This window comes from Oenanthe melanoleuca, chromosome 5, assembly GCF_029582105.1.
Source record: "Oenanthe melanoleuca isolate GR-GAL-2019-014 chromosome 5, OMel1.0, whole genome shotgun sequence".
Lineage (NCBI taxonomy): Eukaryota > Metazoa > Chordata > Aves > Passeriformes > Muscicapidae > Oenanthe > Oenanthe melanoleuca.
The window spans coordinates 35,946,727-35,965,387 of NC_079339.1; the positions used below are offsets into that span (position 1 = coordinate 35,946,727).

Consider the following 18,661-nt stretch of genomic DNA (forward strand, 5'->3'; position numbering starts at 1 on the left):
AGTGTACACTCAAGGTATAATGACATTTTGCCACTGTATGGCTTTTTCAGATACAGCATCCCTAAGAATGAGCATGTGGAGAAATTAATAGGATATTTGAATTACTTCAGCTCCAAAAAATTTCCACATTGACGATATATATATATATAGATATATATCATGTGCCAAATTTCTTTGACTGATATTAACATAAATGGGAAAGCATTTGTCTTACCCAAGACAACAACATTTCTGCTTTCTTTTTTATTATTTCCAAGAGCTTTCTTTAGTAGTATTTCTTGAGATATTTTAAGGGGAAAGGGTTTGTTCTGTGACAGCAGATTTTTATGCTGAATGACTTTGTATTTTCTGCTGAAAGCTGTCCAGTGTTGACCACTGTAAGAGCAGAGTACTGTAAGATGTTTTTCTCTTGAGTTGCATACAAGCATTTTTTTTCAAGGCTGTGCTTTGGACTGACAACTCTGAACAGGTTCATACAGCTAAACAGTTTGAGCAGAGTTTTTTTAAAATGCTGGAGAAAGCAATTTCTAAGGGGAAGAACAAAATGTTGTGCTGATATGTCCACGAAGATAATGTGGGAAAATTTACCATTTTTTGAAGTCTGGTATTTTCCAGACACAGTATCAATCTTTGTAAGCAAGGAATAAATTTTATCCCTGTCAAGAATAGGTAAGTAACATTAAAAGTTTGGGAAAGATCCTTCAGAAGAAGACAAATCATCCTTCTTCATCTATACTTTGGTTCAGACTTTCCTGAGTTTGTCCTGACTTGTGCACCTGCCACATGAGCTGCTATGGAGGTTATGTTATCTGTGGGTTTTTTGAAGTACCAAATAATTTCTGGATACCATAACTATATATTCACACAAAAGTCTGCAATGAGTTGGCATTTATTCTGTGAAATTATTTACTAGAAGTGCAATTTAGTAGTTGTCTCCCTCTTTTTCTTCAAACTTCTCTTAAACTCATCTTACTTTCTCTTGCACATTTTTGGTTGTTCTATTCTCTTTTCAGTGCTTGTTGTTTTGTTCCCCTTTTTTCCTCATTCTGTCGTTTATATTCATTATATTTTCTCATTTTCCATTATGTTTTCTATAACTACAAGTGAGCTTTAGATAGTTCCTGCTATTGTGAGATTTGCTCCCTGTCATAGGTTTTTTTCTAGTATATTTGTTAGACCTTCAAAACTTCCTCCTTTCCATCCCTCAAATATATAAAATTCATGCCTTCCAGCACAATCTGGAACCAACTTCAAGGTTTTAACCCTCTGGATTCATGAGAAGTGCTCTGTATCCTGAAGGCAGGAAGGAGGACCCAGAGATGTGAGCTTGACACTACTTGATCAGTACCTCAAAACAGGTGAATATTCTGAATTAGCAGAGGAGGTGCTGAAGCAATAGTGAGTTCAGGAAAACAAGCTAGTCCAAGTTTCATGTTATAAGATCTTATTAATTTCCAATAAATATTAAAAAGAAAAAAAATCAAAAGAGAAAAAAGAGGGGGAAAGAAAAGAGAGAGAGAAAATGGCTAAACGTATAGAAGAGTGTGTAATCTCAGTCACAAGAAGGATATTGTATTTTAATTCTAAGACCTGTGCACTACGAAGATCATGTAGCTAAATTCACACCTTAACTGGAAGCTTTTGTGGAGCACTTTTAATTCTGTGAAGTCAGATTTTAGCCCATATTTCTAGTTCAAAAACCTGGAGTTCAAAAAACTGTTTGACCCATCTCTGTGATTGTGCAGAACTTCCATGGTAATGGAAAGAGGAACCTTGCTCATTCTATTATACAAGTTTTTCCCTAGTGTCTTGATGGCAATAACCTAAAAGTTTGTAGTTTTAACTGTGGTAAATGTTTGTCAAATTACCAAGGTCGTCAATAGTGATGGGCATGTGATAAACCTCCAGCCTCCTACAGGTGAGGAATGAATGTATGTATGTAGTTAATAAAGTGTTTTTAAAGGAAATGTTGCTTTTAGAAGGAAATTAACTGCTGTGGGACCAATTGTTAATGTAGATCTTACTTACAGGGCCTTAAAAACACAGCCCCTGACAAGCAGTGTTTATTTAAGTACTTTAGCTGAGCATACACTTGAAGTCATAATGAGACAACTTAGTGAAATTTGTTCTAAGGATTATGTTCAAGTTGAAAATATTTTATGTTTTTCAGAAATTGATATTTTTCCTTCAAACTCTGTCCTGCTCTCACATTGCCTCACAAACACATGCATATTTCATGTTTTTTTCCTCAGGACGCTGAGCCATTCATTATTGACTTTTCTTCTCTTTGTAAGAGTATCTGCCCACACAGTTAAAAAACAATTGTCTGTGGGTTTCGTCCTACCCATGCAGTCGTGTGTGGGTGAGGAGTATTAAACTGGTTGTAAACTCAAGGAAATACCTATCAATTCCCTCATTGCTGAAGAGAGATTCAGGATAAGTATCAAAACTAAAGAGAATATGAGATATTCCAACTTGAGAGGGACAGACAAAGGAATGTGACGAATTCCCAAGATATTGGTGTGTTTGTTCTGTTTCTCCCGTCTACGTATTAGTGTGATTTGTGCCTGTTTGGCCAAATATGTAGCTGGAGAAGAACTATTATAGCTTCATTAAGAGTTGGAAGACTAAGTGCTGTTACTGGAAATAACTGGTTACATAGCTTTGAGACCCCTCTGAACACATCACGCTCCCTAAGGACAGCCCGTGTGCTCCTTTCAAACCCTATGTTGCAAGTAATGTAAAACAAATTGTTAGCAGCTTTGTGGTAAAGGAGAATGTTTCTCCCTGGTAGTCTTTCTTCTCTGCTTCATGTTGCTCTTTCTCACACATCTCTTTCTCTGCATATGGGGGTGGCAGAACACAGGCTTACAGATAATTGAGCTTGCTGCTTGTTTCCTGAAGAGCTCCCACAAACATATTTTTAAATCCTTGAATTTGGGTTGCTGGCTGCGAAGTTGCATATATTTGTGTAATATATATCACTTCTTTCCATCTACACTTACCATTTTTTTTTTCTCCAGAGTGAAATTCATACAGTGTTTTGTGTTTGCTATAAATACACATTTCAGCTGTATTTCTATCCTTTGTGTCAACATTAAAATTCCCTTGTTCTATGTTTAGCTTGAATAATTACCAAACCATTTGCAATTAGAACTCTAGGATATGACCTCACCATGATTTATTCCTTCGTTTCTTTCTGTATTTAATGCATTTCAGATACTGAAAATACCAAATCTTTGTCCTTTTATTTTGATGTTTATCAGTAATGGAAACATTCCAAAACAATCAGCCAAATACCTATGCTTTGTTCATTTATTGCCTTCTCTGAAGATAAATTGACTGTACTCAACTCTCTTCAGCATTTTTCTTCACCTAGATATTATTGCCTTGTGCAGCCACCCCAAGGTGACTGTTATCACTTAATTAAATCCTTGCACGCTGGGAAGAAAAAACAACATTGTTCGTTCATAACCCCAAGGAGGTGTGTTTTTTTTCTTTAAGCCACTAAGCTTTTTCCTTGTTTTATTAACTTATTCCTGGCTACAGCAAGGCATACTTTGTTGATGAGCAAAAGGTTGTATTAGCTTTTTATTTTCTGGGTAAACTTATCTTTTCTCTGGGAAAAAAACTGTGGGCATTACAACAAAGAAGAAAAATGGGATCTCTCCAAACCCTGCAATTCTAGTAAAGGTCTGTGTAAACATCAAGTCAGTAAAGAGAAACAGGGGAGTAGCAGGAAGGAAATGAGAAAATAAAATGCAAACATAAAATTGGAACAAGACAAAAAAATAACATGACGTGTATATACACAGAGAAACTGCTGCAGTGCTAAGGGAAAAACTGGCATAAGGAATGGTATATTTCTGGAGAGAAAAATATATCAGGGCTCTTTTTGTTACTGTCTGGGGCAGCATCTTTTTATTAGCCTCTTGGTTAATGTGCTCTCTCTGTCTATTGATTTTAGACTACATAACCCTTGCTTTTACCTTTGCATTTTCTTTTCCATAGTGCATAATCCTTCTTAAAACTGTAAGAGGAAATATTGCAGATGAGCCAGTCACTGAATATGTGAGATCTGTGATTTGCTTTTAAGTTGTTTTAAGCACAGTAGTTCATATGAGAAAGTTCATCTGAAGTAGCGAGCTGCCAGAATACGTACTATGGTTTAGCTGCATATTGCTTGTTTCTAGTCCATTAAATGTAGGACCAGAAAATAGGTTTATCTACTCTAAAATTGGGGCTCAAGCAACCATATGTATTTGCTCATGATGCGAAATCATTTTGCCACCTGCTGTGTTCAACAAGCATGTACAAATAATAAATGCGATTTGAAGCTGTAGTATTTGCAACAGTAGTTTATGATATCATTTGTATAGAAACATAACATTTCAGTGATAAGGAAGAGCTTTTAAGGAGTTGGATAATCGTGATTTTTGAAATTAACTACTTATTATTGTAGGTCACAGACAGTAGTACAAGTTTGTATGTGAGACACAAAATTTTGACCAAATCTGGTATGTCTGTACTTTGTATCAGTAGTTAGTCTCTAGAAATTCCCTTTGCATGATAACGTTTCACCCTAACTTCAGGGATTGCTTTTTATTCTGTGCATTTAAATTATTGTCTGTGGCTATGTGAACCAAATAAGTTTTACAATGTTTATACAGCTTAAATTTCTGTCTTCTTTAGAAATTACAAAAATCTTTCTGTTTACCTGTACAGATTAACAGAAATGCTTTCCAGTCTGTGCACAATGGATTTGCCATCCAGAGATTTTTACCTATACTCAGTTTTTAAATCTAATCTGTTTTAACTTTGAGGCCTGTAGGCTAAAGAGCTATCCACACATCTTATTGAATCTATTAAAAAGGTTACTGAAGCCTCTTTTATTGGGAATAAAGGCAATATATTGCAAATTCATCAAGACTTTATATTTGGTTTGGTTTCAGATTGCTATTAAAGAGTAGTTTAGGAAACACTAATTCTGCAATGAATTAGGTTTTGGTATCAAAAGAGTGAGATTCCTTAGAAGGAGATGGTTATAGCATGAGATTTTTTTAGGAGACAGCTGCAGACAGAATTACAGATATGTAAATTTGAGGAACTAATTTCAAATAGTTGTTGTATGTATATACTTTCTGTTTGTTTTCCAAAACTGATTATATCTGATTCTTTCCTTTTCTTGTTCATTCCCTATTGGAACTTCCAGTTCTACATTGGTTGTATTATATGATTTTTTTATTAATTTTCCTACTAGTTTATGATATCAATGAGTGGCTTAGCAACTTCATTGAAGGATTGGGAAATGGCACAGGAAACCTGTGAGGGAGAATTTTATTTCAACAAGGTTTAGGTAGAAATATATTGCAAGATATATTGCAGTTCAAAACAAGGATAATTTAAAGTTTCATGTACTATTACTGCCCATCTTTTAGGGGTCAAAAAAGTGTTCTTAATTTCTAAGCACTCTAGTGTGTTTCTTTTATTTTCCATTAAAATTTTAATTTAGAAATGAACCCAGACTTGAGTACGATAGGAAACCTCAAGCCGAATTGTAATCCTGCTAAGGATTGTAGCTAGGCTGAAAAATCTGTTTAGATTTTAAACCCTAATCAGAACTCAAACAGTCTTCTCAGATGTGGAAAACATTTGGTTGTATTTCTGTTGCAGTTATCTTATGTGTGTGTGCTTCTGCTCTTTCCCATCTGGTTTCAAACCAGAGTCAGGGAATGACTGATAAAATACCATTTCTTTTTCACTATAGTGACTGAAAACAGATTGAAGAAATTCAGATATATGTCGGAACTCATTAAAGCATGACCACTTAAATTTATTTATTTTAAGTTGGAGGGGTTGCTGCCAATTAAAATGGAACATTTACATGCAGAAGTCTATCTATACTGCTTTCTGTGTGGTGTGTCAGGCAGCATGTTCATTTGGGCATGGTAATGGAATGAAATCTAGACTGCAAAGACATTCGTATGGCAGCATAAAGAGCAATGACAGTGCAGTGTGATAGGACAGGGGGTAATCGTTTTAAACTAAAGGAGGGTAGATTCAGAGCAGATACAAGGAAGAAATTTGTTATGGTGAGGGCAATGAAATACTGGCACAGTTTGCCCAGAGAGGTTATGGATGCCCCATCCCTGGAAACATTCAAAGTCAGGTTGCACGGGGGTCTGAGCAACATGATCTGATTGATGTCCCTGTTCATTTCAGGGAGGTTGGAGATAGAGGGCCTTTAAAAGTCCCTTCCAGCCCAAACCATTCTATGATTCTATTTGGTTTTGGTTCAATGTAGTTTTTCAGTGATTTAAAGAAAGAAAAAATGATGCAGAAAAGATGAAGAAAATCAGCAAACATGTATGTTATTGCTTGGGGTCTAAAAGTAGTTCGGAAGACAGGAGACATCTGCAAACGCATGAAACTTTGTTCTATTATGTGATTTTTCATTAGTAGTTTTAATAGTACTTTGTGATGACAATGGGTGTTATAGTGATTTCATTGTAGAATTGGGAAATGGTGAGGGAAAACTTAATTCCAACAAGCTAGAAGCAGAAAGAAGAAAAACACCATAGCAAGAGAAGCTGGGATGCTACACTCACACTTTAAACACTGTATGTTTAAAGCATCATAATAAGAAAATAGAAGTGTTTCCTTGGTTTTGTCTGGGTGTGTCTGTGAGTTTTCTTTCATCACTTTCATTTATGAAGGTGCTTTTACCACAGCAATATTAGGGAGAGACTGAGTTTCAGGTCTCTTACAAACTGCAGTGAATCAGATAGTAACAGTGGAGAGCAATCATGTCAGTACCTACTTGGGCACGAGATCCAACATATAGACTGTTGACATGTGCAATAAATAGCATTAGGATTGGTGATGTCAAGACTCATTCAGGGCTCTTTAGATAATGCAGTGCTGTGGATTATTGGCACAACAACAGCTACTGTACTCTGCACTTGCAAGGAAGTCTTGAGCACCCTTTGATGAGCAGGTTACTGATACTTTATGCTGCAGCTGATCCAGGGCACCCCTTAAGGGAATAGCATAATAATTTGGCTGCACACTAAAACCCTGTGTGAAAATACAGATGAACATTTTCTGTCTCTAAAAGGAAAAAAGATGTTATTAGTTGAAACCTTTTGTTTCTGGCTTCTGGACAAATCATAACTCATTTACCAGTCCCCACACTAGAGAATAGGATTTTATTATGGAAATACAAACAGACCCTTAATTATCATAGCAGTCAGAGGTGCCACTGTAATGTATTAGCTTGTATTTTAAAAATAATATAAACCTTTTTCATTGGAAGAACTGCTCTGTGCTGTTGATATGCTTGAATTTATGCAATGAGCTGGTAAACAGCAAAATTCATACTTATCTTTACCAACACAGGCAAAGAGGTGAGCTCAGGGGAAAAAAAAAAAAAAAAAAAAAAAAAAAAAAAAAGAAGGAGGGAGAGAGAAACACAGTATTTCTTCATAGCCTAGGGTGACATTAGAGTCCTGTTGATGGCAAACTTACATACTGTCTTCTCACCTGCTCTCATATTCCAGCTGTGAAACAGAAGTGGAAGGTCAACATAGCAATAGTGTTTTGTAGTGGCAAACTGAGTTGATTTCCTCACATTCATTCAGGACCAGACCTCCAGTTCCCTCAGGATAATTGATTTTCACATAAATGTGTGTTTCCCACTTTTGTGTGAAATGTACTTCTGGACTGAAGCACTGTAAGCTCAAAACTCTTGCACAAAGTATTGCAACACAGCATAAAGATATCAACTTTACTGTGAAGAATGTAGATGTTGTGGATAATTATTTCAGGGGAAGATTTTGAAATATTTTTGTTATGAATGAAGATTCCAATTTGTTTCAGAAATTTGTTTGTCCCAGGTAGTTGCAGTACTCCTGTGTTCCCGCCCAGATAAGTGAATGGAAAACAAAGCTTCTGTGAAAACCAGAATAGCACAGCATAGTTTTGTGTAGATTTGCATCCTGTCTTCTAGTGACTTTTGTGCCTTAAGACAATGTAACTTGAGTATTTTTTGGTGATCAGGACATTTGAAAGGTCTCTTTTCCATGCTATCTAATAGTATGGAAACTCATAGTCCAGCATTTTCTGCTCTAGAGGCTCCCATCTGCATTTTAAATCCATTTTTTCTAAACCTGTAAGAATTTCTCTAAGACCTCTGTTAAATCTGGAGAAAACTAACCATGGATTTGAATGCTGTTAGTGGGGTAGACAGACAAAGACATGCAGAGTAGAGGAAACAATCTTCAGCGTTTCAAGAGCCACTTCAAAATACAACCCTTAAGGGGTTATAGTTTCATGGGCTCTTTTCCTCTCTTTTTTTTTTTTTCTTTTTTTTCCCCCCCATGTCTCAATAAACCCAGCTTCTAGTAACTAGAATGTTCTGATTTGTGTCAGTCCAGATTCAAGGATTCAATCACAAGGCTAGGAATTCAAATGGCAGTAACAATTCTGGAGGCTTCTATGTATTGGTTTTTAGTGGAAAAACAAATGGCTGCTTTAATTTAGCCCAGCTGTCTATGGATCCTGGAAGACTTCAGAGGGAACATATGTGGAACTGCTCCACACTCCCATAGGTGGAGGAGGAATGGGGTATAGCAAATGGATCTCCTGCATTAGTTCAAGGATTAATGACAGCTGGAGGAACTCTTAGCAGATTAGGGCCAGGTTCTGTCTTCTTTGCATTATAACATGGAATAAGAGGCTGAAGATAAGAACATGAGTTTTTAAATTTTTTTCTGTGTAACTTAAAGGGTTACACAGTACAGAAACAGCACTGTATTGGGTAGACTATGGATTTATTCTTAATGTTCTGTGTTCTTATTATATCTGTATTCCATTGTCTGAAAAGTATTCTCAAGATGTTCTTTCAAGAAGAGCATAAATCAGAACGATATGCTAGTCAAAGAACTCAATTTCTCATTCAAATCTATTTTGGTTGTATGTATTGCCATCTAATAGATTAAATATGCTAAACACAAGCCCCTCATCCTGTTCTTCCTTGAACACAGCCTCTCTGCTTCATATGTATGAAATTTTGTGAGGCAAGTGAGAACACATATTCAAGTCTGGGATAGAGGTCGAATTATAGCCAGGATTGTCAGGATCAATCACCACAGCATCTGAGTACCTATCGAGTGCACAGATGATATTTTAACAGTGAAATTTACTGTATAAAAATTCTTCCTTTTAGTTTTTTCACCTATGTTTTTGGACAGCTGATATTTAGCTACCTTTATCTGTTTGCTTTCACACAGTGTCAGGTTGTGTAGATTGACAGAAAAGCTAACCAAACATGCAAATACACAACAAATATAAGATCAATTTGAATTGAGCTTACATGAACTGAAATATTTATACATAACATAAAAGGGCTTCAAACTTGCAGCTTGGGAAACAATAATATTCACAAGAATGCTTATTGTTCCCACAATCAGTTTTGCTTCTGCTTGCCCAGTGTTTCAGTCAGATCAGGTTCCCACAGTGTCTTGCTGTGTGGTCTGAGGTGCGGGTCTGGGCACTCAAGCTCTCATTCTGCCAGCTCTGTGTATCTTAGCTCCTGCTGCTGCATCAACTTACTCTTTCACTTTTTGCACTTATTTACTAAATGTTATGCAGGTACATCCATTGTCAAGTCCTTTACTCAGGGCAGCACCTCTCAGTGCAGAAATGCATAACTAATTGTAATAATAATTGCTTTAATACATGACTTTGCAGGATGGTTTGAGATTATGCAGCAATATAAAATGGCCCTCTAGAAAAAAATAATATTTCTATCTACAGGGAAGAGATTCCTAAAAGTCATTTACTGCTTTTGTACTCAAAAAATTGTCAAACTCCTAATCTCAGATTTTTTTCTTGAACATCCATCACTTAGAGATTTGTAGTCTTGCTCTGGCTCTCAAACTTACCTCTAATACTTGTCAATATGTTATCAATGACCAGTCCAGGGAGTACATCTTAAGAACTTGACTTTCATCCTTAAATATTTTTTTTTCCTCTAAACCTTTCTCTTCTACACTTTCTAGTTCTGCAATCATTCTGTTTTAGAATAACTTTTTTTTTTTTCCCTAATCAAGCAGTAAAACTGCCACTGCAAGTTTTTGCTGTTTTGGATGTATAAACATACTTATTCTGTAAGCCTGTGAAAGATGCATCAAGGGAATCAGTAAAGTTTACTCCTCCTCCTTCATTTATTGGCTTTGAGCTATAAAGCAGACTTCCTTATTATTGACAAATTTACTTTTTGGCACTCTCTTGTTGTCATAAATTGCATCCTGACCACACGAGCAAAGAGCACGAAAATGACGAATTAGGAAGCTGGCATCAAAGTCCATGCTAACCACATCCTTTGAGTTTGTCCCCTTACCTCATCTTTTTTACTGTAGTTGTTTTGGTGCCAAATGCACGCTGCCTTGTTGCCAAGGATGTGTCATTAATTCACAAGGAGTCTATGGTCATGTAGCCATATAACTGGTTTGGTGGACAGTGATTGAAAAAATGGCAGCAGTATGAGGGCTGAAAACCAGGATTTCTCTGTGTTTTAGGTTGGGATTTTTGCTCAGTGGTAAAAAGCTTGTAGTCCAAGGAAGGCTGAAATAAGCCTTTTTAATTTTTAATATTTTTTATTTGGGCTTTTTGTTTGTAGGTGGAATTTTTGTTTTGTTTTGTTTATTTGGGATTAGTTTGGTTTGTTGTTTGCAAGAGATTAGAAAGATGGAAGAGAATGAATAAAGCTTTTAGAGATTTGTGTAAGTCAGTAGCTGATCAAACTTCAGTTGGTCAATTTATTCATGTATATCAAATATATCCCATGTAAAATCCTATTTCCCAGCACAATACTACGATTGTCTTATAGTACTTAATTGTGAAAGCCCAAGGTAAGATTTTCCACCTAAGTACATTTTGCATGTTTGTTGATGTTGCTGGAGGATATTGCTCTGATATCTTAATAATGAGAGCACAGAAGATGGGTACTGAGGCCAGATTTCTGTTAACCATCATTTATGCCTTTTACTTTATTTTAATCCCCCCATCCAAAAATGGATTCATGTTGGAATGAAACTTACTTTTTTTATTTCTTTCTTCAGTAAATCATATTTTTAAGCCATGTTGTGACACGATTGATAAATAAATAATGCAGTTGTATATATATGATAAGAGAGGGACTATTTTCTTTCATAAATGTCAGTGGCATCTAACATTTCCTCTCTTTTTAACAAAAGAGTGAAATATTTTCACTGTTATTGAATTTTGTATGTCTAATTGGTGACAGGCTTTGTCCTTAAATAAATGCTCAGCTCCAGTTATAATATCACTATGTCATAAGAGTGAAAAATTCTGTTTAAGATGTTCTGTTTTCCAGGAAAAAGTTTAGTATATCAATTAGTCTGTTTTCTCAGGGGGAGTATTCCCTTCCCCAGCCCCTAACTCCAGATCAGAGCTTGAATGATGAGAAAAGCATCACAGATGCATGCTGCATTGGACAAAGAACACACACATGCATTTAAATCATGTATATCTTACTTTTTACTGATGTAATTGTGAAATATGTCCTTTTTGCATTCATAATTAGGGGGTGGAACAGATGGTGAAGGCTTAGTTTAAAATAATCTGTCATTAAAATAACCTAGCCTACTGGTAATTCTTCACTCTAACTGGAGTTTAGGTCAGGGTAACAGGATTTTTTGAAGCATTGGAACACACTAGAAAGAATTAGGGACTTCATGGATAGTGTGAAATATGAGGATATTCTCCAGAAGGACACTGTAGTAAGGCTCCAGTGAATTAAATTTGCCTGTAGTGGGAATATGCAAAAATGGCTGGGACAAAATTCCTCTGACAAATATAAATCCGTTTACTATGATGCATTATACATAAGTGCATATTCGGTCAAAGTGGTACAGTGGATTTCATATCCTGAAAGGAAATAACCTCACTGTGCTTCAAATACTGTAAAAGGCAGTGAGTATTTTGGGTTAAAGCCTGTGCTTTACATTTTTGTATTATTCTGATGTCAGAGGATATAAATTATAATAATTTGCATTATTGTTCTGGGGTGCTGTAGCTAGTGACTTTTAAATCTGAGTCTCACTTCCTTCACATCTACCACATTGACTTGCTGGTATGTGACAAAGAAAAACTTGTATCAGTCCTTCCTGGCTAATTTAGAACAGTTTTCAGGAATAAGAAAACTGGCTCAATAAATTAGATACTTGCATGTCTTTAAAGCATTTATTTTAGTGTTCCCTCCAAGATTTCATTCTTTAACAGCTTTGAAGAGAGCATATAGATTTCAGCATGGTATTATGATAAATCTTCTTGAGGAGGGGCAAGCATTAACATTTGTGTCGGTTCTTTTTCATCTTAATCCAACCTTGGTTAATAATCAGAAAATTCTACATAGTGGGTAAGAAGATGTAATTAACCCTTTGACCCCAGAATCTTAATTGGCGCCTGTTGAAAACAGTGGGGCAGTTTAAAAAAAAATAAATTAAAAAGTAGCCTGTGGTGATTGAAACAGCATAATGCATAATGGTTTTCTGAAATCAAAAGTAATAGAGAGCTTCAGCTTTAATCACATTTTGCATAAAGCCAGTAAGTGTAGTTTTAAACAAGAAGTTGCCAGTCTACCTTAAATTGGATTGTGCTCAAAAATGGCATTTGGGGTCACCCTGACCCTTTCTCAGCTGCCACACTAGATGAGATAGGACTAGGTTTATGACAGTCAACTTCATTTACTTAAAAATATAAGAAATTAAGACAAGAAAAATTTCCTTGTATTCATAGTCTCTCCTTCAAAGAAAATAGGACATTATGAAAACCCAGTTACCTTTTCAAGCCCTATTTTCATATTATAGTTAACTCTGGAACATCCAGAACAGAAATCCTATCTACCTGCAAACTACACTGAAACTACTCAGAATTCTGGCTGGAAGCACTGTGGTGTTCCTTTCAAAAGAGATGCTTGAAAGCTGACTCAGTCCACTATCCTTCTGTCATTTCTCTTGTCCTTCGTTTTACATAAGTAATATGAATAATACTTCTGGATATCTCTCATGAAAACAAAACTGTTTGTGAATATGTAGTATACAGTGGTATCACATACTCTTCTCCAGTATATAACATAACCTGTGTTATGTTGCCTTGCACCTTCTCTGAAGTCTGCTGCTCCCTTGGCATGCACAAAGGACGTACGCTTTATGAAAAATTGAAAAATTTCAGCGCGCATTACTTAAATAATAAATATTCATAAATAATACCTATGAATAACGAATGAGACAGTCCTTCAGAACTACTGTTTGACCTGTAAAAGGAACAACAACATTGTCACAAAAGTGGTCTGTCTCAGCCCTTTCATACTGGTGGGAGGAGCTGCCTTGCATTGGAAGATGGCTGCTTCTCCTCCTATTTTTATTGTCATTTTTCTTAGGTACTGGAATTTGAGCTTAGTACTCGGAGATTTTGTTCTAAAGTCTTTGTATTTCAGGCATGGAAGTAGTTAGGTGTCCATTAGCTCTTGATCAGTGGCTCTTTCAAAATGCAGTAAATAAGCTTTCTGATTTTCCTGTATTGAACAAAATGCTGAATTTGGTCACTAGTTGCACATAAGCATAGCTTCAGAGAGGTGGAAAAGAAATGGAGAAAGAATGATCATGACTTAGTAGTCTCAGCCGGCTAAATGAACACATTTTATGGCACAGGAAGTGACTAATCATGTCCAAAGGTTTTGGTGTCCTGCTTTGGCCCTGCCAGTCCTTCAGTGGTGCTTCTTCAATTATTTCCCTTGTAAAACTTGGGGGCAAAAGTAAGGAATAGTCTCTCAGAAAGAAAGAGGAAAAAAAAGACTAAACAAGTAAAACTACTAAAGTAAAGCTATTTAAATGAAAGGAGAGAATCAGAGTTAATGGCATGGAAAGGTAGCCAGTGCTTAAGATGACTAACCCTTGTCACTTCAACACCCTTAGTTACTGATGACTTTCCAACTTTAGCCATGGAGGTTGAAATTTCTTTGTATAGCTGTGTCAACTAGAGATAACTTTTATTGTTTATATTTTTTCCAGAAAAACTAGTTTCAGCCAATTTCAAAACTACACTGAGTGAAACATTTCTGACTAATCAGTACTCAAAGATTCCTTCAAACTTTTGTTTTATTAAGCCTGAATTCCTAAATACGATGATGTGTATCAAAGAAGCAGAAAAGATATCAGTGACTCAGAGAATTATTTTCTTCCTGTTCTTACAAAACTTTGTCCAGATCATAAATATGCTTAAACTGTTTATCACTCTCTCAAATAACAGAGCAAAGTGACCACACAAAAAGCTATATAAAAAACTGAGAAGAGGAAAGTTGTTTTTATATGCACAAATAACCTATGAAACATCTTTCTTCAAGAAAGGAAGATACCATGGTCATGCCAGCTGCTAAGGATGGGTTAGTAAGAAACCCCTGGTAGGCTTGCCATTACTCATATATACAAACTTAAACTGAGTGCTGCAGGCAGGCCATTAGTCCCAGTCAGTGTGACAATTTCTTGTTGATGGTGGAGAATGGAGTTCTGTATAGGTGGTCAGGGAGACAGAGTCATGGCCCTCAGCCTAACAGAGGGTTAAACCAGTTTTCTCAAAGGAACACACAAAAGAGAATCAGGAATGCTGCAACTAAGACCTTTAAAGATTTATTTTTCTGAGTAAGAGATTGTACATAGTGGGAGAGATCAGATGTGCAAAGGTTTTGATTGTCCTGGTATGGATCTAAGTTTGAACTTCTCTGTTCCAAATTTGCCACCTGTTATTAATGTTAAAAATTCAAGGAAGTGATGTTAATAATTTGAGAAAGAAATGATGATGATTTATAAGAGGCCATAAATTACTTGCATATTATAAATGTTTATACATGAAGGAAATCTATGCAGATTTACATTTTTATTAATTCATAAATATAAATTAGAGTCTTTTTTTAATGCGGTTTCTTTAGTGAGGGTTTGTTTTCCAATATGCAGTCTATTATTTTTAGAAAACTCGGATATTTAACTAATTCCACCACCTACTGCATCAGAGAGGGATGAACTTTTGCCAAAGACAGCTCCTGACTAGCAGCCTGTCAGAAATTAGTCAAGAAGCAGAATTTAAAAAAATATTAAAACCCCTCAGAAATCACTGTTGTGTATTTGTAAAGGAGTGATTACATTATTTTTTTCATCATGTATCTCCATCAAATTTATGTGGTTTTTCCTTCGAAAACCAGGCTAATATCTCAAATGCTACAGTTAATATTTCCTTTACATGTTCCTTTAGCACAAGGGGATACTTGGGATGGGATTTTGGAGATTTTTCCTTGTTCCTCCCAAAATTTGGGCTGTTTCATATTTTCTGAGCTGTTTTAGCATTTCTAATTTCTGGAATTTTGTGATTTTACTTTTGCAATAGTCAATGATTGTTTGCCAATAATCATCCTCACAAAAGGCAGAAAGGTAAAGACATGGATAGTGTATGAAGGTAGTTTCTTCCTAGTGAAGATGTATTCATAGAGGTATACTCCCTTCTGGATGTGCAGTGATTTACTCTGTGTCAGTTTAGAATATAGCCCTCTGTTTATTAACTGCCCTCATGTTTCAAAAGGTATCCATTAATCGCTGTAATTGTATTTTGATTTTTGCAGTTGCAATGGAAACCACATCCAAAGACTTGAACCTGTCAAAGTAAAATCTGATCTAGACTTTTAAACCAAAGGGATGAAATTCATAGCATTTCTAGAGACCTAAGCTGTAAACATATTTGACAGTAATCTGCTGATTGGCTTTGTTGTCTCACAAAAGGAAAATGGTGTCTGCCTATATGTGTGCATGTGCGTGCATGTGTGTGTAATCCTCAATTAATTTACAAATTATTGAGGTCCATAGTGATTTGAGTGATGGCAGGATTTTTCTCCATTTGAGTTTTTGGAAATGGAAATTCTCTGCTTTGATTCTGAGCAATGGGTGGTGATTTTTTTATATCCACCATTCAATTGGAAGGTTATTTGTTTTCCTTATTTGTTTCTTCATGGAAAAAAAAAAGAGAACATTTTATTTTTCTTCTGTGAAGCAAATGAGATAAATGTTATAAGTATATGGCACATATAAGCATGGCAGTAAAATAACTTGGAAATATACTCATCAACTTGGACTTAGTAATATACTCATATGATTTTTATTAATATGTAGACAGAATATAAAGGAAATGTCTTAAGGGTTCAAATTAAAACCACTCTCACAAAAGTCAGAATATTTTCTTCAGTTTATTCTGTGATGCCTTTGTTTGAATCTATTTCTATTTGTAGTTTGGAATTTTTTATTAATCTATTCACTTCTTTTTTTTTTTTTTTTCTCTTATTCTGTAGTCCCTGGATGGATTTGTATTTGCACTAAATCAAGAAGGAAAATTTTTGTACATTTCAGAAACTGTCTCCATCTATTTAGGCCTATCCCAAGTAAGTAAATGTTCCAATTCTAGAACAAAACTGTGTATGATGCATTCTTCTGTTTATTATTAAGGAAATAATGATTTGGTTTCTGTGTTTTGCATAGATTATTGAATTAGCTGTTTAAAGTTACATCCTGTTCTTCCTGAGACACAACTGAAAAATATGTCTATAGTATTGGATGTTGAGATGTGTATTGAAACTTTTCTGCCACAAAGAATCATTATTAATTTATTGAGAACAAATGAAGTTTCTTTTCTCAGTTGTTTTGAACTTTAAACCTCTATACCTGATAGGAAAGGGACACTCTAATAGTACTTCCCTTGTGTCCTATTACTGGATGTTTATGGAGTACCCTGAATTATCCAGGGAGCTGACACGATGACAGGGAGTCATTTGGAGTCAAGAAATGCTGAAAGAGACCATTAAAATGTCTTGCAGGGAGGGTTCCAACAAGGACACATTTTGACGCTTTCACCAACACTCACTAGTATGAAAAGATGAATTTGTAAAATATAGTAATTTGGAGGGCTTTGGTTTGTTTTTTGGGTTTGTTGTTTTTGTTTTTGTTTTGGTTTTTTTTTTCATTTATTTGCTGACAACTCTTTTTCAAAGATTAAAAGGCAGGGCAGAAGTGGTGCAAAAGTTAGTTGTTAATTCTTATTCCTAATCCTGCAGCATTCAGAAATGTTTAGGCAGGATAGCTTCTTTCTGCTTGCACTTAGAAATGAAGCAGAAATATTTTGCATGATGATTTTCAGAGTGGGACCCTCTACTTCTACTGCAGTCACCCTGAGGAGGAAAAGAAAAACTAAAAAAGAATACTTATTTCAGCTCCTTTAAATTGGGACCCACACAGCTATGAGAAAGCAACTATTAGCATAGGCTCCTTACCATCAGTTTTGCTGTACTCCACCAACAATTAAGTGGGAAACTTTAATATTTGGTGACAAAAAAAGACTAATTTAAAATATTATCTGGTGAGAATACGAATACAGGCTCATTAAGTTCTCAAAGAACACGCAAGCAATTGGCTGTAATAAGTTCAGTAATTGTTATTTTGTGCTGGCTTTGGCAAAGCCAATGATAGAAATGGAAACGAGCTGTTTCTAGCTCATATCAGTATTCTTGTCTCTCATTAAAGTCCCTCGTTTTGTAATAGACTTTAATCCCTGACTTAATCTGTTTGGGAGTTAGAATCAAGAATCTCACATTTTGAAATCGGTGCACCACCATGTTGCTAATGCAGTAAAGAATTGGAACTTTAATGTTTATTATTGTCTTATGTTCATATTAATCTGGTTTATGCATAGTATCCAACAAAGTCTAATAAGCCAGTAAAGAAGAAGGATGGATAATTAGTTTAAGCAGGTAAATGCTAATTAGGAAACTCCTGAAAGGCATCCATTATACACTAGCTTAAAACAAATTTTACAGCCCTGGTTAGTGGTGTAATCCAAATTCTGTCAAGGCAACTGCATTTTCTGTAATTGAGATGTGTATGTTTGCTTTGCATAACAGATGGCTCTGTATGCTTAGACTGATAGCTAGGAAAATAATAATTGCATTATTCTGGCCAAAAGAATATTAGCTCTTGGGTTTTGGCCATTTCAGTCAGTCCTCCTGCCAGCACAGCATATGCACATATATGGATTGGATTTTCAAGGAAATTGATGCATCTGGAATAGTGTGGCCATCTGAAATATCATCTGTTCAAGAAAAATTTGGCTTTAACCCTATGTTAGTCTCTTGTTAAAAGCATTTTCTGCCACTGTCTTTCAAACCATAGAGTTTATAAATCTCTCCTTACTCTGAACTCACATCATGTTGTTAAGACTTTACACTCCATCTTGATCCATATACATTTCAAGAAAGGGTTCAGATAAATGAAGCAATTTTCTTTGCATGTTAGAGTATTGGAAATATCTGGGCAAATATTTCCATGCATTCAACACTGAAAGTATTAATGGAAAAACTACCAAAACCAGAACCAGTACTGTGGATTATTATAGAATAATAAATTAAACCTACTAAGATTTACTAAAATACCTGTTTTCTTCTTCTCTTCTGTCTTTATGGAGACATTTTGTATTTATAAGACCTATGGTATTTATATATTTTTGATATATTGTTCTCTTGGTATAGCTTTATATTGCTAGTATCTTA

General features: G+C 35.4%; 1 protein-coding gene across 2 annotated transcripts in view; it reads left to right on the plus strand.

The window, feature by feature from the left end:
* The window catches only part of NPAS3 (neuronal PAS domain protein 3), a 581,412-nt gene that overhangs the window by 386,012 nt on the left and 176,739 nt on the right, over nt 1-18,661 (plus strand). For both annotated transcript variants that reach the window (XM_056493937.1, XM_056493938.1), the window contains one exon: nt 16,415-16,504. In XM_056493937.1, the coding sequence (XP_056349912.1) occupies nt 16,415-16,504 (90 nt within the window). The remainder of the gene's footprint in view (nt 1-16,414; nt 16,505-18,661) is intronic.